The following is a 26,038-nucleotide window of genomic DNA, read 5'->3' as shown; positions in this document are numbered from 1 at the left end:
GGAAGATGTCAAAAACAATTCAAACTGTAAACCAAATAGCTTTTAATACACTTTTTTTATGCTGTTCATTTTTCAAATTTGAAAGAAGCTAATAATGTTTGCCTTTAGAAATACCAAACACAGTAAACATCCACAAGGACAAGCTTTAAATCTAAATTAGTCTGATTTCATCTCTATAAGCACTTAAGCAGTTTTTAAACATGATATGTATATATATATTTAATTTATCAAACAGTTGCTAAATTAATCCACTTTTCTGCATCGTTCGACTCATGGTTATTCGCTTATTTGGAATCACAACTAAACATACAGTATCATACTGACGCCAGGATGTGTATTGTTACTTGTCTTAGCCAAGTGATTTGGGTAGAGAAAGAGTCAGTCAGCCAGCTGTTCTCATTAGACTGATCTCCTTCCTGTCTTTTTTTTTATTTAAATGACAGACATGATAAGGTTCAGCTCACTGTACACAACATATATCTCTTAAAGAGTCTCTAGTGCAATTTCTACATATTGATTTTCTTACTATCTTAAAGTGATCAAACAGTTATATTAAATACATCACAAACATGCATTATGTGTGTATCATGTAGGTGAACTTACCTGCAATTCATGAAAATCTTTGTGCAGTTTTCCATATAACTATGTTTTTTATACATTATGTGAGGTATCCTATCTACTCCAATGCCTCTGTACAGATTACATATATTTTATATATTCATATACAATTTTCCAATTCTTTTTATTTGAAGGATTAACCATTTTTACATTGTTGTGATCAGGAAATGTAAAATGAAATTTCAATAGTTGCCCAGTATCAGTAATATTTGAACTTTTTGTCTGTATTCAGTGTAAAAAGGTGTGTATGCTACTTTTCTATCTATTGTGTTTGCACACATGCAAACATTATAAATCTAGACTATTAGTGTTAGACAATGCTCTGTTGCAACACACATTTCTGTAGTATTTATTGGAACATCCCTTGTAATTGTTTTTAATTGATGGCTCATTCTGAGAATCACTCATAACAGGTTATATCTGTAAATTAGTTTGACAGCTGCTGAACCGCTGTCTCCAAGCTGCCACACAATCTTTTTTATATTGATAATATCGTTTATGGCTGTCATTTACGATGTTATTGCTAGAATTCAAGCTGATGCGTAGTTCTAGGATAATTCATTTCAAAGGCCCTTTTAATCTTTGACATGCATTTGTATGTCGGCCAATATTTCTGCGCAGCCTAGATGTGCTTTTTAACCCTCAGAAGCCTAATCTGCACCATTAATGGACTTTTTGTAGAAGTTAATTAACCATTTTCAGTGATAGCAGCACAGGAATCCCAGTAGAGAGCCATATGAGGAGGGAGAGACGGAGGCCGATTATGCTGTTGCCTAGCAACACATGTACAAAATTTGAAGCGATTTAGTGCCCCCATACTGGTTATCGTGGAGGTCATATGTTTACTAAATCCACACCGTGTGCTGGCTGTCACACGGGGCTGTCAACAGATCAACACAAGTACCTGTCCCCGTCCTGCTCGGTGCACGTTGACATGCTGATGCCAGACATGTTAAACCTGCAACTAGGCTGAATGTCTCTTAAATCATGGCTGTCTAATTCCATGAATCTGTAGAAATGGCGTTTCTTTTGAACGAGTGGCAAATGCTACATCCAAATACCACCAGAGGAAAAAGCTAGCCTTTAGCAGATGTGGAATTTGACTTCTTTACATTTAGTTCAGCCCTTCAGGAGGGTAAAATCAGAACAAAACAAAAAAAAGAAAAACCCCACGAAGGAGAGAAACAGAGCATGCTCCACAAATTTGGTAGATGATTCACTCACCATTCCTGAAATATCATTGGCCAGCCCACCTCACCGATTCCCACATCCCAAAATACTTCACTATGCATGTAAAAAAAAAAAAATCTGGCAAAAGCTTTTTGTTATTTTAAAAAAGATTTTCCTCTAAGCTTGTTTTTCCTGTTTGTAAATTGTGTGTGTGCATATGTGTGTGTGTGTGTGTGTGTGTGTGTGTGTGTGTGTGTGTGTGTGTGTGTGTGTGTAAGAGAGAGAGAGAGAGAGAGAGAAAGAATGAAAGAAAAAAGGATGAAAACAAAGAGACAGAGAGAGAGAGACATAGGGAGGGAGAAGGAGAGAGGCGAGACAGAGCTGCTGAGGCACTCACTTCACCGCGATTTAGGTCATGCTAAACAAACGCTATAGAAGCACAGACAAATAAAAGCATCTCGCCTTTAAGTGATTCCAGTATCTTTAGAGGCTGTACACTCTGGAGATCCCAGTGTAGTGACTTAACATAAAAGGTGGTGTGGCGTACACACACGGTGAATGTCTGAGGTGTCTCTGTGCGGCACGTCCAGGTGTGAGATAAATTTCATCAGTCATTACTGGGAGGGCGGGCTAAATTATATTTACGCTTTATATGGAAAAAGTGAGTGAGTGATTATCAGGTTACGTATTGCTTCCCCAGTGAAATACACACATGCCAATCCCTCTGTCAGCAAGACACAAGTGGTACACTGCAGCGGTATTGTGCTCCACACTCTCTCAGTGCTTAGAAGTCAAGAAAAATGTACAGCAGCCATCACGGTTATAGGTTGAGGGAAAACAAAGAGCGGACAGGAACAGAACAGAAGCCTCTGACAGTATAATTCTTTGTGAGGTTACCTAATAAGACATCTTTATATTTTAAATACCCTGCTGAAGACAGCTGTCAAAACAAGGGTTTTATAAATATTTAGGGCTGCCTTTTTTGTATTTAAATTATATTTTGCAGCTATTTTTATGTAGCACATTATATTATTTACGGTTAGCATTAATGTTCCAAGTGTACCAAGTGAATTTTATGATGTTTATTTATTAGTTATTGTATGTACAAATGCTGACATTGTGTTAAGATGCACTATAGGTTAAATCCCCATTCTCACTGTAGATTGAGAGCAATCACCAGCCTGACTTGCATGTTTACAATAAAAATGAAATGGGATATGTAAAAAAAATTTCAGCAGAAGGAGAAAAACAAGGCTGTGACGATATGAATAAAATATGTGAATTGCTTACGATTAGCATACTAATGACTAATCATCATGCTAATCAGTTCATTTTGTGTCCTCAAATTGCAGACTGGTGTTGAGAAATATGAGTCCACGGAAATGCATCTGAAGACTGAGAAAACGCTCAGAGAATTGCACAGCCGTTACCAAGCAGTTAAAACAATAGTTTCAAGGTAGATCATTAAAAAGTATAAACAAAATGGTCCTCAGGAGGATATTGCAACACTGCTTGAGTCACGCAAAGAGGGGATATTCTTTTTAAATTGACATTAAATTTTGTAATATTCTAAAATGCTTTTTAATTAGGTTTTTAAAATATAAGATCAAGTGATAATTCAAAACTGTAGTAATTTATTTATTATTTTGCCTTTGATTTTATATTTTGGTCTTTTTAATATGAGTATTTTCATTTTTATCAAAAGAAGCAAAGGATGAGGCAAGCGACTCCATCTTTATGTCACTGTTATTGTTAAATTAAATTTCTCAGCAGATTTTGGAAATAATGCATTGTTTGAAGAAATATTTGCTTTTAAATGCATTAGTCACAGCCGTTTCCATATGAGTCTATAAAATAATAAGAAACCTTAGAGAATCTGTCAGTCTTTAGTGAATTGCACCTTGGCTGCATCCTTCCGCAAACACCTCCCCGACATTAAGATGATTTCACAGCCAATGGGCCAGTAAGGAGGGGTGACCCAAGCCTCAGTCAAAGCCACATATTGTCAAAGCCATTGGAAGAAAGAACAAGTATTCCCAGCCTGGTGGAGTTCGTACAGCACTCGAAAGGGAGCCAAATACAAGCTTCCGGCTGAAGTCGAGAGACTTGGGGCTTCTGGTGAGAAGGGCAGTGAGCTGAATCAAACCAGAGCTGCGGGGTTAGGAGGTCAGCTGTCTGAGCGTACATATCACCAGCCTATTGGACGTGCCTGTGTGCTCCATCAGCAGGTGTATAAATATGTGTCATGTTTCACACTCCGTGTCCGCGGGGACGGCAACCCAGATGGGATTTTAAATGCTGCATTTCATGTGGTATCATTTAGTAGGTTAGTTCACCCCTCATTGGTTTGCCATCTGGTGCCCTCTGAGCCTGTGATGGGAACATTCACACCGGAGTCTAAATGCTGCTGATCTCCCTGCCCGAGCATTTCCAGCAGTTCACACCAGAGTCAGCATGAACCCCCCCCACACACACACACACGCAGTAAACTACATGACAGCAGCCAACACACGTGGCAGGTTGAACCCGAAACTACAAGCATGGAGACAAACTGCAACACCCTCACTGATGAAGTGAAGTTAGTGAAAGGACAGACAAGAACACGCCAAAACGTGACATCACCGTTCACGCAAGAAAAAAAGCAGCTGAGCTGAGGAACAACGTTGCGCTAAAATATTCAAGTACATCAAACAAGTGCGCCTATCTACACCGGCTGTGGATCACTTACCGTGGCACTTAAAATAGACGAACTGCTCCTTAAGGAAATGTTTTGTTCTTGTCTGTCACTTTCCGGCTGGTTTCTTTAGAAAAAGAAGAAAATAAAAATCCACGCATGCATCCGCTTCACTGATCTGCTGCCCATATGGACACTTTTCCCAGTCCTGCGTGTTTTTGCCCCCCCCCAGTCTTTAAACAGTTTTTTCTTATCTTTCTCTCACCGTTTTTTTTTTTTTTTTCTAACTTGTGAACACACTTAGAGTCCACGAGTTTATTCTTCTCATCTCATCTCCTCATTTGTGGAAGACGTCGGGCTTTGGACGAGTTAGACAACCAGCCAATGTTCCCTCCCTTTATTGACGGGCTCCCTTTATCACAATTTGCCAGATTTGCAGGCAGCCGCCGACTGGCCTCACCTTCCAAATGTACGCGTTCGGATAATGCTGCTCATATCACCCGACATATGTTTCCATTTTGTACCGCGACAATGCATTTTATGACTAGTGGGGAGGAGGGGATGTTTTTTTTTTTTTTTTTGAGGGGTGGGGGGAAAGCAGCAGAGACAATCACAATTCCAAGCAGGTAAATCCTAAAAGTGTTTGGGGGAAACAACCTGAAAAGAGTTTTTTTTTTTAGTTTTTTTTTTTTAAAAAGAACTCGTTCAATATTTATCACATTGAAATGGGAGTTGTTTTACAAAACTTGCTTGCTTAGCTATGGGAGATCATGGCAAAAAAAAACAAAAAAACAAACAAAAAAAACCATTGGTATTTATTAGAATGGGGGGAGTGGGTGGGGGCGGTGAGTGGGGGGTGGGTTGGTAAAACAATTTGAAATGTTAAAAAACAAACACGCTGCAAGTGCGATTTCAGTGCAGCCTATAGATGAGGATGAGGAGGAGAGGGAGGAGGGGGGACGACTTTGAGATGACATTGAGGCTGTGTAGATGGGAGTTGAGTCTCTGGTTGTTGATGTTAGACAGTCGCACAAGGCGAAGCGGCTGCTGCCCGTGTTGATTCAGCCTCCTCCTCCTCCTCCTCCTCCTCTTCCTCCTCCTGGTCTTCAGCACTGCTCCCCGCTGGACAGCTCCCGCTTGGACACCTCTAACGCTGCATGATCCCTCTAAGTCTTTTAATGGAAGTAAAACCTGTTTATGTTCCAAGACATACTGGGAGTTTACAACTTCGTCCGCAGGAGGAATCTACGGATACCTCGTTTCGAGATTTGTGGCAGGCAGCGTATCCTCGGCGGAACGGATCACAGATTCATTGTGAGTAAACCGGGTGCTGAATTCTTGCGTCTGTCCGTGCGTGTGTGCGTGTTTGAACCCTCATACAAACGAGTCTGGTTAATGTGTGATTCTGTTTTTGTTTTTTTCCTTTTCTTTTCTTTTTCTTTTTTTTTTGTCTTTGCAGCGGCAGTGAGTGTGATTAAATTGTGAATGAGACTGTGAATGTGTTGCTGGGGAGTGCGTGATGAGCTCCGCACTTACACGCTATAGCCAATTAAATGCAGAATTGATTGCTATTTGCTAGTCTACTGGACGGTGCCAATGTGGAGAGTCATTCCCGGGCGTTTAGGACCGCGTTTGGTTCTCAGTTGGTCGGATAGAATGGGGTGGCTATTTGTGCAGTCTGATGCGTAAAGCTTTTACGCATTGGACATCCCTTTGTCTCCACGACGCGTTTTGTGTTCCAGTTTGTTTGAGACCCCTCTATATCCCTGATGGTTTCAGCTCTGTGTGTGGATGTCTGTCGGGATAATCTGCAGGTGGTAACTGGTGGACTCCACTTCATTATGCTTAATTCTCATAGGCTATTTGCTATTACCACGGTGCGTCTTGCGCTTGAAGAGCACGTTTTGGATCCTGTAATTTATCTTAAAGTTTTCTTTTTTCATTAATGTTAATGATGTTAATTTACCATTTCTTTTTTTTTTTTCTCCTTTTTTTGTATATTTAACTACAGGCTTTGTTTAGGCTATCATGCGTGTGCTATTCTGGTTTAGAGTACTGTTAATTTACGCGCAACCTGTTTTAGTTATGGGAACAAGTCCAGCATGACTCTGCCATCGATGGTTTTTGGTGTTTGTTGAGGCTGATGTGAATGAAAATTTTGTCGGGGAGCCAAATGTTCACGAGATGTTTTAGTCTGCATTTTTAAAAGCACTCTTCAAAGTGTGAATGGAATCGAATTATTTGTTTGAATAGAATTCCTATTGTATTATTGCCCCTGGCCGGGAGAATACGGACGTAGAGCCAAATGTGTCCATATTTGCTTCCCAAGTAACTACATTTTCAGCGCCTCCTGAGAAACCGACCAATTGCTCTATTCACGATTCCAGGTTAAGGGCGACTGACGAGCCGTGTGAGCGCAGGCTTCATCTCCAGTCATTCGGTCCAAAGGTTAGGTCTAAAAACCGCGAAGCTGCTGTCTACGTGGACTGGTGCTGAAGCCTCCCGTCCGACTGCCCGGACCTCTGCCAAATCCAGAGACATGGCGACGAACGGCACCAAAACGGACGGCCAAGTCACAGAACTGAACGAGGTGGCCACTAATAGTGACAAGCCCAAGTCGCTGGACGTGAAACCAGAAAAGCAGAAAAAGGAGTTGCCTCAGAGAGAAACATGGGCGGGAAAATTTGATTTCCTCCTGTCGTGTGTGGGTTATGCAATTGGACTGGGAAACGTATGGAGATTTCCCTATCTCTGTGGAAAGAACGGCGGAGGTAAACATTATTTTCACGGCTAATTTAAGAAAACTGCACGGCCCATTCCCCTCCACGATGCACGTAGTCGAGCTTGCCTAACTGACCGTGTCGATGACAAAAAAAAGAATGAATTTCACCTACATTTGCGACCGTTATTAACTGACCTTGTGCCGTGGTGTTTTAAGTAATGCGTCAGTGCAGTTTCAGCCTTAGATTGATCTTTTTTTTTTTTTTTTATTGCATAACTTGATCTACTTTTGTCCATCCAGGAGCCTTCTTGATTCCCTATTTTTTGACCCTCATATTTGCTGGGGTCCCCTTGTTTCTACTGGAATGCTCCCTTGGTCAATACACCTCAATTGGAGGGCTTGGTGTGTGGAAACTGGCTCCTATGTTTAAAGGTATACCGCACTTAAATATTTCTGGACACTTGTTTCTTAATCCCAGGCTTATTTAGAAAAAAAAATGTGTATATATATATATATATATATATCTTCATGGTATTTGATGATTTCATAAAAATAAATATGACTTTCAGGATTTATGGAAGCCACATAACACACATTTTCCAATTTCCAGTTTTTTTACAGTGCCTAATTCATTTCTGTATGATAGGTGTGGGCCTTGCAGCAGCTGTCCTGTCCTTCTGGCTTAACATTTACTACATTGTAATCATTTCTTGGGCCATATACTACCTGTACAACTCCTTCACCACTGTAAGTATTATACAGTGTATTCAAGTGACTCATAAAAAACTGAGACTAGCACAGGTTCGACGTGGCTATATCATTACAAATCGTAGCCGTGATTCCTGTAAGAAATTTCTATACCCTAAATGTGACAAGTCAAGGAGTAAAAAAAAAAAAAGAAGAAAGAAAAATTAAAAAAAAAAAAAACGTTGCAATTTTTGTTTTTCAGGAACTTCCATGGAGCTCATGTAACAATCCATGGAACACAGAGAAATGTTATACAAACTACTCCATTGCAGATACCACCAATCTCACCAGTGCAGTGGTGGAGTTTTGGGAGTAAGATATTAACCGCTTTCTCTTGCTTTAACAACAGCAGAGCTTTACAGTATCCTGCATGCATCCCAGAGATATATAAAAGACAGCCTCCTCTGCTGCATGCTTATTTCCCCCATGTGTATAATAGACTTATTGTTGCTCGCTCTGACTTGTAGGCACAACGTGCATGAAATGACCGATGGCTTGGAAAAACCAGGCCAGATTCGAGTGCCACTGGCAATAACACTGGCCATCGCCTGGGTCCTTGTGTACTTCTGTATCTGGAAAGGGGTTAGCTGGACAGGGAAGGTAAGACACCAGATTTGGCTTTCCAAGACCTCTTATGCTATACTGGTCCCCAATAAGGAGCAGTATGTGACAGCTATGCAATATTAATTTGTCTAATATCGCCTCATCAATCATTTAGATTGCAGTCAGCATTGTACTGATTGATTTTAAAATAAGAGACGAGACATCAAACATGTTCAGTAATCCTACTCTGCCTCATGGTGGCTCCTCTAATTCCAATTCTCCTGACACAGCGTCTATACTGAGTGTGGATTCGTGATAGGAGGAGCAACAAACCGCCATACACTACAATCTGGTTTGGTCCTCTCCCTTCACTTGGAGCGGTTTCCCTCCCTTGTGGTGCCACATTTCGAAAGTCTAGCGCATCACGTGACCATGGCAAATAAAATTTGCCTTGGTCACAAAATACCCCATCCCCCCGCACATTTTGCCCACAAATTGCTTGCACAGTGTCATAAATGCACAGAAACAGAGGGAGCTGATTCAAAGTGAAGCTGCAGTGATTTCTTTTCTGAATATTTGGTCTCTTTATCTGTTTCTTCTTCTGGAAGAGACCAAAGGAAAAAAAATATATAAAGACTCTTTATAACCCTCATGGGAATATCTGACTAGTGGGTGAATTCCAAATTTACAAATTTTGTACACATCATATAAATCCTTAAGATGCAATAGTGTTACCCTGCTGATAACTGTCTTACATTTTATAGGTCGTTTACTTCTCAGCTACATATCCCTACTTCATGCTGTTTATTCTCTTCATCCGTGGGGTGACGCTACCTGGAGCTAGAGAGGGAATTCTGTTCTATATCACCCCTGACTTTGAAAAACTCAAAGAATCTGAGGTAATGATAGATTATTATATGAATCATGCCTCTGTACTGCATGCCTGAGTGAGCAGAGCTTGGTCCCATGCAGCTAAATGCTTGTTTTCTTTTGCCAGGTATGGCTAGATGCAGCTACCCAGATCTTTTTTTCCTACGGACTGGGATTGGGGTCCCTTATAGCGCTGGGCAGTTATAACCCATTCAATAATAATGTTTACAGGTAAGATTGGGGATGATTCATCAACAGGAGATAATCTATGAGACAGACATAGAGTTTGCTGCTCAATTTAACATATCAGTGCAAATCGTAGTAGTGTAAGATGGCAGTAAGTAAATTGCTGCTATTTTACTATATTATACACCCGTATTAAAGACCTTATTCAATGGTACTCTGTCAGAGCCCTTAAAGGGGCTTATTAATGTGAGTTGCTGGCGTGGATATAATAACAATCTAAGGAGAAGGCTCGCAATGTGCGTGCTGGGGGGAAAAAAACAACTATGATTGCAAAACCTGAGTGTTTTCTGCAGCAGCCCCATGGTTCTGGGTCACATAAACAATCAGTTACATAAAAATAGTTGCGTTCGTTTTTTTGTGCTTATCTCAAATGGCTCTATCTCTCTACATCTGCTTAGGTCTGTCATAAACAATGAAAATTGCGCTTTTGCTAAACATATGTATGATCAAAAGGAATAAATAGCAGTGTTGCATTCTCACATCTACTCTTTCGGATCTCAGTCTCTCCTGTGTGGACTGTTTTCAGGGAAGCTCAATACAGGAAAAAACAAACAAACAAACAAAAACAAAAAAACCAGTCAACTTAAATCTTTGACAACAGGCATATTTTATATTTCCTCTCCCCAGAGACTCTGTCATTGTGTGCTGCATCAACTCATGTACCAGCATGTTTGCTGGCTTTGTAATCTTCTCTATTGTTGGCTTCATGGCACATGTGACAAAGAGAGACATTGCCGACGTAGCAGCTTCAGGTAACTACAGACTGTGTTTATGCTTTCTCCTGTAATTGTTCTCTCTCTGCACAAAAAAAAAAGGCGCACTGTCATTGACACTTACTGCTAAACAGCTTTTGTCATCACCACTACGTGAGAATCCGAGTGCCATGAGAATAACCCTGATGAAATATGATTTTCCTATTTACTATCCAGGTCCTGGCTTAGCTTTTCTGGCCTACCCGGAGGCTGTAACCCAGTTGCCTGTGTCTCCTCTCTGGGCCATTCTGTTCTTCTCCATGCTGCTCATGCTGGGGATAGACAGCCAGGTAAGGGGCTTGGAGAGGATCGGCTCTTGGGCTGACCTAAATATTGAAATGCAGGTACATATCATGCAGCTCACCCCTGCTCTCTGCATGATAAGCATGCAATTTGCTTCTTGTGGACAGATATAGCTGAGCTTTGACATCAGCTGTCAAGTCTTTTTAATGCAACTTTATCACCTCCATGTGCCCGCAGGTTTCACTGTCTATGTTTCTTTACTTCGTGTATGATATTTCGGTCCGAATAAGGCCACAGCGACTAGAAAAAAAAATACATGTGGCCATACACTTGGTTATGACCACCAGCGCTATTATAACCCTATTTATAGGTTTATAGCGCTTTTGCATATCAGAGCTATTACCAAAATGGCCTCCAAGAAGTAGGTGCTTGGTCATTCAGAAGATTACATTACTGTTTTTGTCCCATGGTTTGAGGCAATTCTGCAATTCTGTCATTTGTTACCATCAGTCAGCCTAACCGCTAAAATGAGGCTTCTCTGGTAAAGAATAGATTTAGCAAAAATATTCACAGACCTCTACAGGCTAGAATAAAACAATAGATAAATATACTGTATGTACTAAAAACATACTTATGTAAAAAAAATATAAAAGCAGCAAGGTGCAAATGGTGCACATATCCACATTTATGCTTAATGCTGTTTCTCTGATTCTGTCCTTCAGTTCTGCACTGTTGAAGGCTTCATCACTGCTCTGGTGGATGAGTTTCCCAGAGCTCTTAGGGGCAGACGAGAGATCTTCATCGCAGTTGTCTGTCTGGTATCCTATCTGATCGGACTTTCAAACATCACACAGGTACAGCAGGGCAACTCTCTCACTTTACTACTGACTATAAATGGCACATCAATAAATGAACATGTAAGAGAATTGGAAGATGAGAGATGTGATGGAAAGATACTAGCAAAATGCAATGCATCTAGTAGTGGGCAAGAGCCAATTTAAATCTTGACTTGTTCTCTTTTTGGCAAAAATTACATTACGAGGGTATGATGTGCTGTATCTGCACAGTCTTTTTTTATAACACTTGTGAATTTTTCGTTAACCAGGGTGGAATCTATGTGTTCAAACTGTTTGACTACTACTCTGCCAGTGGAATGTGTCTGCTGTTCCTGGTCTTCTTTGAATGCATCTCCATATCCTGGTGCTACGGTGTGTATCACCACTGTTTCATTGAATACAGCAACAATAGGAACAAAATTATCATCAAAAATTGATATTTTTCCTTATAAGCTAACAAACTAAATTGGTGAAATATCATCAATGTGAACAGTTGGGGTATATATGAAGATTAGAAAGCGTCACACCTATCCAGAAATATTTGCGCTTCGGCTTCAAAATGCTGTTCAGCCTCAAGATTATGAGCATTCATGTGTTCCACATCAGCATCCTCATCATCATGCATGGCAGACCAGCAGCAAATTGAAATAAATTGGATATGAATATTTTGATCACAGATTCATTTGTCTCGCAGGTGTGAACAAGTTCTACGATAACATCCAGGAGATGATTGGCTACAAGCCCTGTATATGGTGGAAGATGTGCTGGGTTGTGTTCACTCCTCTCATTGTCGCTGTGAGTACCCTGAACTAATACAAGAGTACATCTAAAGTCATGACATGAAAAATGAAACAATAAATAAAGTCAATATTGTCTGCCTGCAGTTGTGTCAGGCTGAGACAATGCTGCCTGTAGTCAGTAGTGTCAGGATGCATAAAGTGTCTCATGTCTCCCACAGGGGGTGTTCTTGTTCAGCGCCGTACAAATGGTTCCTCTTACAATGGGAGACTATGTGTTCCCAGGCTGGGGTCAGGGAGTGGGCTGGCTCATGGCGCTGTCATCCATGGTTCTCATACCCGGGTACATGATCTATATGTATCTCGGACTCAAGGGCACTTACAAAGAGGTAAGACGTTAATTGTCTGTTAGCTTTGTTAACTGTGCATGACAGGTTTTGGTAGCTTGTGTTGCCAGATTTAAAATCTATTCTGAGGTACTCTTCTCTGATGTAATTCATTTGTGTTGTGTTTCTCTCCCAGCGACTCCGGTTAATGCTTCGGCCTCCTGCAGTTGTCAGGCGATGTCAGGAGAATGGACCTGAGCAGCAGGCAGAAACAAACACCGCTAACCTATCCAGCCCCGCCAATGCAGCCAATCCCGCCAATCCCGCCAGCCCTGCCAACCCGGTTCCCGCCAACCCCGCCAGCCCCATCAATCCAGCTCCCATCAACTCAACCAGCCCCGTGAGCCCCGTTAACCCGGCTCCTCCGCCAGATAATCCAGCCACTGCCGCTAGCCCATTGAACCCGGCATCTAGTCCCACCACCACCACCACCACCACTACGGCCAGTCCAGCTAACCCCACCAACACCACAACTGTTAGTCCAACCAGCCCACCACCCAACCCAGCTAGCCCAACGGAGCCTGTTAACCCCCCAAACCCAACAAGCCCGACCTCTAACCTGACCAATGCCGAGGCCAATGTGTAGACAACAAAGAAACCCTCATGGAGCATGTAGACAAAAGAGAACATTACAAAGGACTTCCAAGATTTTAATTGATTCACCTACCTCCAGGGGCAATATGTGATCAAAACAGATTTTGAAATCATGTTTAATTTTTCTGCATTTGTAAAACCAAGCCAATGATGTCTTATTGTTGGTTTGCATTCTGAAAACAATATCAAAGACTGTTAGTGTTCACAAATTCAACCATAAATCTGAATTAAAAAATGTAAACATACTGTGTAATACTGTGAGAAAAGAAAAAAAACATAGAGATATAGATTAGAGATTTGTTGAATATCTTCATGAATCAAGTAAATACTGTGTGAATATAGTAGATGAAGTAGTGAACAAAATTGACATTGAAGAATGCAAGGGATGGCATCACTTTTATTGTGGATGTTTACTAAACCTCACACAGTTGTCTCTTTTCCAAATGTTGCACTCTGTGAGGTAAACTACAGGCCACAAGGCAAATGGGGAGCTCTGTGTAAGCACAATGCCAATAAGAAGTTCATGTTTAGGAGCTCTGGAGTAATCCAGTATTTGTTGCAAAAGATTAAGTGTATGAGAGAGAGACTGTTATTTTTTTCCTTCCTTTTTTTTCAGTAAAAAAAGAGAAAACTTTTATGTGATTAAAACATTTTTAGAATTATTTTTAGGATGTTTTATACTATATGTGTTGTGATGGAGGACCAAAATCAATAGGCAGACAAAAGCAAAAACTATGCCATTTAGTGTTTGGTTGGCAAAGCACAGGGTACAAATAAGTACAAAAAAAAAAAAAAAAAAAAAAAAAAAAAAGCACAGGGTTAGAAAAGTGATTTACAAACATCGACTATCCCTTAATGCTGACAGTCAATCCTGTTTACGTCTTGCATGCTTTCCTCAGGAACATCAGTGAAAAATTTCTGAAATGTCTCCTGACAAAGAAAAAGAAAAAGAAAAAAAGAAGAACAGAGAAGGCCTTAAGCCAATACACCAATTTCAACTAAGCCATAGTCTGTTTACATGACTGGGCAGAACGACAAAATACTTTGTATTCGAGCACAAAAACCTGGACCAACTCTGTGTTTAAGTACAGTCGTTATTTTTTCTTTATGTGTAATGATCAGTTATAAGCTGATCAATATGTATTCAGCAATACATATGTAGATGTATAAGTGCAGGCCAGTAAGCAAGTGGTCTGTTTCTCTTTTTGTTTATGTTGTCTTTGCTTTACTAGTGAAAAGCACAAAGCTTTAATTTCCCCAGACTTTTGCCATGGCGTGTTAGGACAATGTTAGTTTGCTTCTATGGCAGCTACTGTGAAAGGCATCTGGTTGAACAGAACATGTTTACTTTGAAAAGCAAAACAACTGAGCGAAAATGTGAAATGGCTACAGTTCATGTCCTGTGAATTTTGTATAAAGTTACTCTACCACAGTTTTCTCTGGAACTTTGTTGTAAAACTGTACTGTGTAAAACATGTAACTGTGAATGTCTGTAATACATTGGAAGTTATTGTCTAAATGTTGAAAAAATGGAGTTGCTGTTTTCTGCAATAATATTTTGATCACAGAAGCTAAAGCACATATCTTACAGAAATATACGAAATGATGATGACAATGACGATACTGACGATTATATTAAAAATAGAAACTATGTCTAGTAAAAACAATATTGTTTTGTATATTTTTAACTGTCTCACTGCCTAATGTAAAACATAATATAAACATGATATGTATCTAAATGGTGTCACATGATAAAGCACGATTGTTATGTTATACAAACAGAAAAAGACTGAAAAAATAAAGAATTATAGAAAATATAAATACAATACATGCCTGGCATATGTCCCTTATAGCATGTGTGTTTAAAGTAACAGCCCTGTTACACTGTTATCAGGAAATTAGGTCAACCCCAACTATCCAATCAAAAGATGTATGCTGCGCTGAATCCTTCTGCAGTAATTGGCTATTGTTTCCTCTCTTCTAAATAAACCCTGTTGTTGTCCTTAGAGTGTTTCTAGTCAGTAGATATGACAAAACTGTAAGCAAAGTAAAAAAAAATAGTGTTTAGTGTTTTGGTTGTTTGGTTAGAATGAGGTCAGGTGGGACGTGAAAAATTAAACAAAATCTTTCCTCAGTAGTTTTTGGACAAAGATGACATCAAGCTTAACTCTACCATGGGAGCAAAAAAGGAACTAAACAGTACAGCACAAGAAAATGTAACATCAAGAAGGAGAATGGGAGAAAAGCATTTGAAGCCCTTCCTTGTGGTTTATTGAGTGTCAGAAACACGAGAGGATAGAGAGGCCTCAGCAAGCAAGGAAAACATCACCACAAAACAGCTCTTGCCCCGGGGCCTGGCGTACCCACCCGCCCCATCTCCCCAACCTCTTATGGCTCTGTGTGTATTTCTGTGTTTGTGTGTGTGTGTGTGTGTGTTCCTGCCTCTTCTCCCCCACCTCCTGTAGTTGGTGCTTCCATTAGCTTCCAGTGTGATAAAAGAGACGGCACCAGCTGACACCACCACAATGATTCGCCATGGATAAAAGAATGAGATGTCCCCTCTACTAGCTCGTGGCAAACAGTGTGTTGGCGTGTGTGTGTGAGAGAGAGAGAGAGAGAGAGGGGGCGGGTATGGATGGAGGTTATGTGTTTGAGTGGACTGGGGTTTGAATAACGCCCCTAATGGCAGCTCATATAAACTAGCCCCTGATGGATGAGTTAGTAGTGTCCTTTATTCCCAGTTGTGTAATTTAGCATCATTACCTATGAAAACCAGTCACCACCGACACAACCCAAACTAATGTGTTACATCGGCAAGAGCCATAGATCACCATTTTCAGCAGGGGAGGACAGGAGAAGGAAGCTCTTGATTAGTTGGGAGCAATCTAGCAGAACACAATTAGTCTTAGGTTAGGGCCAGCTATTTTCAGCTGGCCCTGTTTTTTTTCGTTACCAATATTTTTACATACGTTGAAAAAAAAAACAACAACATTTTCCTGGGCCTTAGGGTAATGCAAAATGAACGGCGTTTTTTTTATTTATTATTTTTGGAATATTATTAGCTACCTTTCTGAACTTCCTTCTTTTTCCATCCTCTTCCTCCAACAACCAACACTTTATCATAGTGACACAGGTTGTTTTCTTTCAATGAAAATGCTACCGCCATAGTATTTTGTTAAAAAAAAAAAAAAAAATCCTAATAATCAGGGATGCGATAGCAGAAAGTGGCGGCCAGTCGTAGTACAGGTCTGTCTGTAGAGTCAACTGTCAATGTTTGGTCAATCCATCAGTCTTCTTCCTGTAGCTGAACCTCTTGTGTCACAGACAGGTCACAGGTTTCAATGTAACGCCCATTCCTATGATGACCTTAATGGCAGCAGTTACGATGCCGGCCTAGTTGTTGCCGAGGCCAAAAAAGCCTGGATTTTGACCCAAGGAGTCTTACTGCTCTGTATCTGGTTTTCGTTTTGTCAGCCCAAAAAAATAAAGGGAATATTAAGGGAATACACACTAAGGTGTGAGGAGTGTCATTTTCATTTCCTGTCTCATTGTGTGGATGACATGAAGCTCTGTAACTGCAATTAAGGGCTATGTAAATAAACCTGATCGTAGAATGACACTGTGCATTAAATGTGCGTATACAAAAGCCCTGAACAAGCTGACTGATTAATTGATATAGATAGATTTAATTAATGTGATACCATTTCCTCTCATCCAGAGTCTCAGCTCCATTTTGTGGCCAGATCTGAGCAAGGGGGTATTGTTTGGTGTTCAGCATTTCTTGGCACTCTCTGTCTGAAGCCTATTTTTAAAGTTAAAAAGTGCTTGCAGTGTGGCCGCAAGAGAGGACACTGAAGAAGCAAACTGGTGATCCATGATGCTTTTGTGAAAGGATGACAGAACGCTACAGCTTATAAACTCACACAGGCTGCAATGATTAATCCTCATAGCCCACTTAGAGCAAGAAAAACTAATTCCGCTGTGAAGATGAAAAGGCTGATAATTATGTTTACACTTTCTCTGTTTTTAACCCCAGTGCCAAAGGATTTTCTTAATCATAATGCCCTATTGGGTTTTTGTTGTTGTGGGTCACCGAACCTGCATATTTTTGATGTGGATTTTGTGTGATCATTTGTGACATTTTTCCTCTGATGCATTTGGTCTGCCCCAGACTTCCGTCTGAGGTACACTCAGCCAAGAATTCAAAGCAAATACATTAATGAATAACTAATCTTTGCAGATGCATGAATCTACATATCAATGTAATCAGAGGATGTTGTGTGCTTGGCTATTTCCAGCAGAGGGGCTGAGAGGATGTCAAGCATGCAAAACCTCTCTGCATATATGCTAATCGGGCTCCATCTTCCAATCTGAATATAAACCTTGCTGAAATTAACTTGTTCACCAGTTCACTTTTAAGGGGCCAAAGGGTCTTTTTGCACATGCACACAAACTGCATGTGCAAACGGCTGCTTAGATATCAGGCATACATTCACGCTGTGCGGCTGGGTGAGATCTGAGATCAATGGGTGCGCACCGGGACGTGTGAAATCGTGGGTTCCCAATGATTTTGCCGTTTGATAATGTGTTCTCGTGACACAGCAAATACTGCGGTTATTTCAGAGTGCGAGGCTTGCGGGCAAGCAGAGCATACGATTTCTGTACAGATGCAAACATCAGATTCTGAAGCCTATGCCAAAGAGGTTACCCAGTCACAAATCACAAGGGCTTATCACATGTGCTGCAAAAATATCTATGGGTGTGAATGAACAAATCCCTTTCTTCTGGAAATTATACGGACCCTTCATAAAGGGCTTTAATTTATATTAGACTGCCCCTCCCCCATCCTACCTCTTTTGGCAGCTCATACACCTACAGTGTCATATGAAGAAACCAGTATCTATCTGTCTCAGCTGGAGTCTAATGAAAATATTTACTGTTTTAATTTCCCTTCTGTACAAACAGTGGTATAGGTTTCTTGTGATAATCCAAACAGGGGGTAGGATGTTCAATCAAGGAATATTGCAAAAAAGCAACTAACTGTGATTAAAATGCATCTGCGTGCGTGAGAGTCAATTTAGAGTCACAATAAAGAGGACAATTTTAGCTAATCAGGAGACTGTCCCCCGCTACCTTCAGTTTGCTCTTGCGCTTCCTGTCTTTTGTCACAACTTATAACAATCTCCCCAATGTGCCAGAGGCTTATGGGGGAGTCACTGTAGATAACTGCCTGGGTCGAACACTGAATGCAAATCAGGCCGAGGAACAGGCGAAGTGAAACACTGAAAAAAGAATCAGGGTGTAGAAAATATCTGGTAAAGAAACAGCAATCTTTTTCTTATTCGATAAATTTGTCATATACTCTAGATTCCTACTGCGTCTGTGTGTGTATGTACAGAGGCATATGTTCAAGTATTCTGGAAATGTTTGAGAATCTGAACAAATGCATTCTAATATTAAACACATTTTTTTCGGAGGGTGGCTAATTTACAGGACTGAATAGCTCATGCCAAACTCCTGACAAGGGGAGAAATTCCACATTGTGAGCAAGACATGTTGGTTTGCCTGGATGTCACGCACAGTGGGTGCTCTGGATGATCTTGTACCCTGATGTGAAGCCAGTGGGAGGAAGGGCTAGCTCTCCAGTGAAGCTCCTCTAATGGCTTCCTCCCAGAGTCCCTGCCCAAATGGTTTCAGGCCCTGTGCTCTACCCTGGACCTCTTTATGCTGGAGTTTGGGCTGTGGGACTTTGATAATAGCTGACAAATGAAAATCTCTGCTGATATCAAATGGAGTTATTTGTTTCCCCGCTCTTACACAGAAATGACAAGAGAAGAAACGTACTCTGTGTTCCACTGAATTTCATTATTCTGCAGCTAATCTCCTGGAACTTTACCCACACCGACTAACAATGCTGCACCTTCAAGCACCTCTGTGTGTGTGTGTGTGTGTGTATGTACAGAGGCATATGTTCAAGTATTCTGGAAATGTTTGAGAATCTGAACAAATGCATTCTAATATTAAACACATTTTTTTCGGAGGGTGGCTAATTTACAGGACTGAATAGCTCATGCCAAACTCCTGACAAGGGGAGAAATTCCACATTGTGAGCAAGACATGTTGGTTTGCCTGGATGTCACGCACAGTGGGTGCTCTGGATGATCTTGTACCCTGATGTGAAGCCAGTGGGAGGAAGGGCTAGCTCTCCAGTGAAGCTCCTCTAATGGCTTCCTCCCAGAGTCCCTGCCCAAATGGTTTCAGGCCCTGTGCTCTACCCTGGACCTCTTTATGCTGGAGTTTGGGCTGTGGGACTTTGATAATAGCTGACAAATGAAAATCTCTGCTGATATCAAATGGAGTTATTTGTTTCCCCGCTCTTACACAGAAATGACAAGAGAAGAAACGTACTCTGTGTTCCACTGAATTTCATTATTCTGCAGCTAATCTCCTGGAACTTTACCCACACCGACTAACAATGCTGCACCTTCAAGCACCTCTGCGTCTGTGTGTGTATGTACAGAGGCATATGTTCAAGTATTCTGGAAATGTTTGAGAATCTGAACAAATGCATTCTAATATTAAACACATTTTTTCGGAGGGTGGCTAATTTACAGGACTGAATAGCTCATGCCAAACTCCTGACAAGGGGAGAAATTCCACATTGTGAGCAAGACATGTTGGTTTGCCTGGATGTCACGCACAGTGGGTGCTCTGGATGATCTTGTACCCTGATGTGAAGCCAGTGGGAGGAAGGGCTAGCTCTCCAGTGAAGCTCCTCTAATGGCTTCCTCCCAGAGTCCCTGCCCAAATGGTTTCAGGCCCTGTGCTCTACCCTGGACCTCTTTATGCTGGAGTTTGGGCTGTGGGACTTTGATAATAGCTGACAAATGAAAATCTCTGCTGATATCAAATGGAGTTATTTGTTTCCCCGCTCTTACACAGAAATGACAAGAGAAGAAACGTACTCTGTGTTCCACTGAATTTCATTATTCTGCAGCTAATCTCCTGGAACTTTACCCACACCGACTAACAATGCTGCACCTTCAAGCACCTCTGTGTGTGTGTGTGTGTGTGTGTGTGTGTGTGTGTGTGTCTGCACGTCCGTACAATATGTGCAAATTATATGTATTTGCACACGCGTGTAGTATGTTTGTGCACACAATTGTGTTTGCACAAACGGATGCATGCACACGTGTATGCATGCTCGTGTTAATGTGTGCATGTTTGCGGGGATTTACTGTACGTGAATGTGTACAAATACTCCTGCTAAGTGTAAAGACAGGACCAGGCAGCTGCTCCAGGCACAGCTTTAGTAAAGATCTGCATTCCAAATAAATTCTGTCAGATTACGCCAGCACATACTTAACACTTCACTCCTCTGGGTATTGGCTGAGCCCCCGCAGTTTATTACAGCTAGAAACTGTAAGTGAGGTGGAAGGTGAGGAGCAGGTGAATAAGGAAGTTCGTGATCCTCAACTGTTGTCATTTTATTTAAAATAAACATATGTCAATTAATGGACTGCATGACTGATTTTTTTATTCTGACATATGAGAGGTAATTTGTCTATACTGTAGGTGAGAATCATAGTTTTATTGTTGACGTGTTTGATTATGCAAATGGTGGTTGATTTGATTATGTTTGGCACATAGTTATATGCAAATGTGACCAAGTGACCTCCACACGTGCATTGCATGTATTATCCCCACTGTGGCATGACATTTTCACTCATGTAGTTCTGCCCTTGACTGCACATTATGACTGAGCGGAATAAGACACAGATATTAGCCAAACCCCATGCATAAATACTGGCGTCCCTCAAATATGAACTGAAAACTGAGACAAACACATAAGACACGTACAGTGCGGTGCTCTGGAAGACATTTTGAAGGCCTGTTGAGATGCAGTTTACTCTTTCTGACACGCAGAAAACACACGGGCAACTTTTATAGAAGCACTGTCATATGCAAACAAGTTCATTCATTCCCTGTCTGCCTCACTCTCTTCCTTAAACAACGTACACACACACAGGCACACACGATGATTAAGAGATCTGAGGGCCTTCAGGGCAGGCTTGGACTTGGGGCTGCAGTGATTCATAGCTATGATGTGGTGCATGCTTTCTATTCTGATCTGTCAGAGAGGTTTGGGAACTGTGCTCACTGATGAGTGAGCCGGACCTGGCAGGGCCACAGCAGCCGGCCCGGTCTGTCTTTCCTCCTCCTCAAGGCACCTCAGCTCTGCTCCCTCCCTCCCCTGAGCAATACAGTGACAGGTAAGACACCCCCAGAGGGGCCTGGACACTGCAGGACTGAGACACACAGCAGGGGTCAGTGAGGTCAGGACAGAGCCAAACAGTGAGTGCAGTCACAAGTGTTACCTCACTTAGACACACATGAAGGACAGAGCCAACTTCTGTTCAGCAGCACATAAGACGTGCGTTGACATTCGTAGACGGAAAACTTCAAAAGTGGTAAACTAAGTGTGTTCCAATATTTTATATTAAGTGGTTCAGGATCAAGCTAACATCAAATCTCCCGATTCAGTCTTATTTTATCTATGTATTTTATTTGATATATAGAATCTCCTCTCCTATTTCTTAAGTCCTTAAAGAAGGTGCAACCTCTGCATCATATATTTCAGAAATTTAAAATCAACAGAAATAAAGTATTTAGAAATATAAATTACAGTTAGGAATGTCCCAATTCAAATTCTCTTCTCTACTTAAACTTCCTCCAACATGATAACATATTGAAGGAATTTGCACTTGAACCATAGTAGTAGATTCAGCAGTCTCATTTAAAAGCACATTCTCTGTACCAATGAACATTTATGTATCAAATGCATCTAACTTCAAGCCAAAATTCCATTTAACAATTTGGATCAACGTTCAATTTCAGCCAGTTGATTCAGCCACCTTTTTTTTGTTTTTTGTTTTTGTTTTATTGCTTCCTGATCTCCCAATTTGATACAATCTTCATTGAGTGTACAGGACTGCAAGATTGAGATACATTTATTATGCTCTACCATTAACCCTCATACTTTTATATTTCATATCACTTGGCCCTAACAGTGCAAATGGTTTTTGGCAAGGAAGATGGTCCATTTCTCTGCATTGCTTTCCCCAGTCATGACTGATGTTGCTCAAGAGATGCACAAGTCTCTTAAATACCTGGATGCACATTTAGAACAGTTTCTGTGGTGCCACCATCAGCGCATAGTCCAAAGCCACACAAAGCTGGTAACTTTTGGACTTTTTTTTTTTTTTTTTTTTTAACAAATCAGCACAATGCCTGTGAAGTCTTGGGTCAAGATGAATCCAACAAACACAGTGCGGTCAAATTGAGCCAATTAAACTTGGCCACCGTTTCGACCAAACAAACAAATTAAAAAATGTACAAATGCGATCTGGTCTTTATCAAATGTGACAGGATGCATCTTTACTCAGTAAACACACGTGCCCTCAACGTACCTTTATGCAAGTTTCTAAAAATAACTGTACTGCTATTTTCAAGTCAAGGATGAAGACATGTTTTTGGCTGAATACTACAGAAAAAAAGTCCACAGTGCAAGACAGACCAGCATACATGATGTGTGGTGGTTTTGAGTTTTGCCTCTTGTACAAACCTGATGGTCACGATAAAGAAAAGGAAATGACAGCTGGTTAAAAACATAAAAAGTGTGGACATTATTCACATTTGTGTCAATTCCATCTATCCAATTTATCCTACCACACACATGGAACACTCAAAGCACTTGGAGGCTTGGAGCACACAGTCAATACATTTTTTTTTTTTTTTTTTTTTTTTTAGCTGCAGCAACTAATGTTTCGAGACAAAAGATGTCATAGTAAAAACTGAAACATTTATTGAATATTGAACACTTTTTCTGTATGTTTGAGCATGCATTGCTGCACCAGCCCCACTTCCTCTCTCCTCTCAGGGCACCAGCTAATAAATGTAAGTCAGCAGATGCTTGGAGATCGCCCTACTCTCTCCACACAGCATTTGTCCTTTGATATGTGGATAGGACTTAATATCACAGGGTCACATGACGGCTTAAGTGAAAAACGGGATTGATGATTGAATAGGCAGATCAGTTTTTAGAGTAGTGAGTCTAAAACCTTTGATATTTCTGCACCTCAGTCAGTTACTAGATTACTGTACATGATTTAATGCACACATTTCTTTTGGTTGTGTCAAAGTTGACAGTGAAGACACACAGAGAAAGTTTCATCACAGCAGTGCTTTCTTCAGTTATTTCAAATTCTCATTGTGCCTGTGTGCAGTGTGCCACCTGAGGTGCATGTTTGCTTGGCCTTCAGGGATGCTACTTGTGTTTCATGTAAACTGACCAAAAAAGTGTCCTCAGTGTCCTCAGTCAGCATCCTATGATATATATTAAAATATATTGAAATAACTTGCAAGTTGATCAGTGGTTGCCTTTTTTATTTTTATTTCTTCATCATATTGCTATAAATATTGGGTGGAATCAAGGATGAAATTCAAGTCGAAATTCTATAAATAAGACCCCAGATGTGAGCTTTGGAACTATCAAGTAGATCTGATAATATGAGTGGAGGCGAAGCGTTGTGCTGGACTGAAGTTCCTGTGGTCTGTCAAACACATCCTCTGGCAGGGCCTAATGTGGCGTGTGACACGTCACACCCTATCACTCTGCCTTACAGATGACCAGCCGCTTACGTATGCCGCGTGCAACACTGGATCCCAAACCAGACACTGTCAGGTGTGATAACAGTTTGAGCGCCAAACCCACTCTGAAGCCTTGCCCTCTCCCATTCCTCCACATTTCATTTGTCGGTGCAGCCACGCAGCTCACGGTCTGCTATGCACCACTGAAAGCATGTGCTGTGTCCTAAAGATGCTTTTATTACTGGTTCACCTGCACATTCCCACCCAGGCTGGGCGCCAGAGATAACCCCTCCACTCTGCTCCTCCGGACCAGCGAACTACTCTCCATCACTGGGGGGTTTAACTCAGATAAGGGCTGCTGCTGATCAAGGCTCTTTGGAGGGAATCAAATACTTCTACATCAGCTGAGGTTCACTGTGGGGATACTTAGAGGGCCAGAGACAATGGTGCCCGCTATACATATAACCCATATGCACCAAATGTAACCTATGTCATATGGATTATTGTACACCACTGTACAACTGCTAAAAAGGGTTTCCCTCCTGCAGAGCATTCATTCTCTTAAAATTGCACATGAAAGGCTCAGAGCCTTCCTGCAGAACTTTATTTTGTCATTTGTGCCCTTTGGTCCCAAAATGTGCTGCCAACATTTTGCATTGGAGGTAAATGTTCCCCCAGCACACACTCATTATTTCAATCCTCACAAGGCTGTGGACAGGCCACTCTGACAGCATTTGATGCTCTCTTGCTCGTTCTCTCTGTGTGTCACCACTTCTTCCACTTGATGGAGACCTTTTTTTTGGGGGGGTTGTTTCTCCATCTTGGGCTTTTTAAAAAAAAATTATTTAATTTTGTCAAGGCGTCCCAGCTTTGTGTGAGCATGTGTGGTCGAACATTTAGTCACATTAGGTTATTTTGTAATAGTGACAGTTATTCTGCTTGTTCACACAGCGGAAAACCTTTCAACAATTATTTAATCTTAACTGCATCGGCTTTTTTTTTTTTTAGCTTTTTTTTCCAAATGTTAAAAAGGCAAGCCATTGTATCTAAAATGTCAAAGTTACAATAAATTAAATATTTTTGTAGTTTTTCTGTGAAAGCACTCAATTTTCTTTTATTAAAATCAATCTCCGTACATTACTTTCTTGATTTTTTTTTTTTTTTGACTGGGTTAAAGTTGACTTCCCTGCATGTGTGTGTAACAGAGTAAGTACATGAATGAGAGCGCATCAAAAAAGTGAGGTGTAAGCTCTATGCCTGAAGCATCTTTATCATTCCTTTTAAAAAAAAAAAAAAAACACTGAACCTCTGATCATTCCCCATTTGCTCTGTTTGGTTTTCACCATGAAGGGGAATGCCAAAGCAGATAATAATGCAGTCTACTGTACAGTCTCTGGGTACTGAAGTCTGATAAAGCAATGTGATGGTGGAAGAGAAGAAAAATCAGCAAGGAGCAATTTTTCTGTGCTGGATTGTTCTCTTTGATCTGGAGTGCGGTGAAAGGAGGGCATTATGTAACGTCTTCAGCACACACATGGCCGACTGTGTGACTGCCAAACACAGGGGGGGGGGGGTGTTAGTGGTGGTGGTGGGGCAGGTGGGGGGCTTGCTGTGGCAAAGTGGGGGAGGCAGACAGACAAGAGGAAAGAGATAGGGCATGGAAGACATAGTAAATGGACATGAGAGGAAAAACATTGCTGCTCGTATTGGTGTTGGGTCACTTTCCTTATTAAGGCTGTTCAGTCAAGCAGCTGTAATGCAGGCCCTAACAAGCCACATAATGAGACATGAGAATGCCCCTTAGTGATGGTTCAAACATTAATCTGCTGCTCAGTGCCCAAAAGCCACTGTCTCAATAAACATCCGTTTCCGCCTGTTGTTTAGAGAGGAAATTTGAATAATTATATGGGGTCATAATTTTGTAGGAAAAATACAGTCTCTATCTAACAAGAAATGTTACCCTATTATTTGTAATTGGAAGCAATTCATTATCTTGAAGGGACAACAAAACGACAGTCATGCTGTTGTGCAGCAGATGGCCCTTTAAATCAATCATTTACAAATCAATCAATAATATATAAAAGTATGAAATTTAAGCCAACTGTATCAGTGGGAAATCACTGGCTGTGTCAAGCACCATACGGCCATAAAGCAGGCCAAATGTGCGCAACAAAACAGGTCAAAGATGGAGCTGAGACAGCATGCTGCATAGAGGGATGCAAAGGAGAAATGTATTAATAGGATCCTGCC

At 41.0% G+C, this 26,038-nt stretch overlaps 1 protein-coding gene across 1 annotated transcript; it reads left to right on the top strand.

Annotated features, from left to right (window-relative positions):
- The first annotated feature begins 7,001 nt into the window (after positions 1-7,001).
- Positions 7,002-13,130, top strand: slc6a1a (solute carrier family 6 member 1a). The gene is made up of 14 exons (XM_040152382.1): positions 7,002-7,233; positions 7,485-7,616; positions 7,831-7,931; positions 8,134-8,243; positions 8,399-8,531; positions 9,239-9,373; positions 9,472-9,575; positions 10,218-10,342; positions 10,520-10,632; positions 11,308-11,439; positions 11,691-11,793; positions 12,116-12,216; positions 12,380-12,547; positions 12,681-13,130. Exons 1-14 carry the CDS (start codon positions 7,002-7,004, stop codon positions 13,128-13,130), a joined length of 2,139 nt encoding a protein of 712 aa, XP_040008316.1.
- Positions 13,131-26,038: the final 12,908 nt, after the last annotated feature.

The sequence above is a fragment of the Xiphias gladius genome, chromosome 18, assembly GCF_016859285.1.
Source record: "Xiphias gladius isolate SHS-SW01 ecotype Sanya breed wild chromosome 18, ASM1685928v1, whole genome shotgun sequence".
Classification (NCBI taxonomy): Eukaryota; Metazoa; Chordata; class Actinopteri; order Istiophoriformes; family Xiphiidae; genus Xiphias; species Xiphias gladius.
Note: the sequence above shows the minus strand (reverse complement) of the source record. Positions and strands in the feature narration are given on the sequence as shown.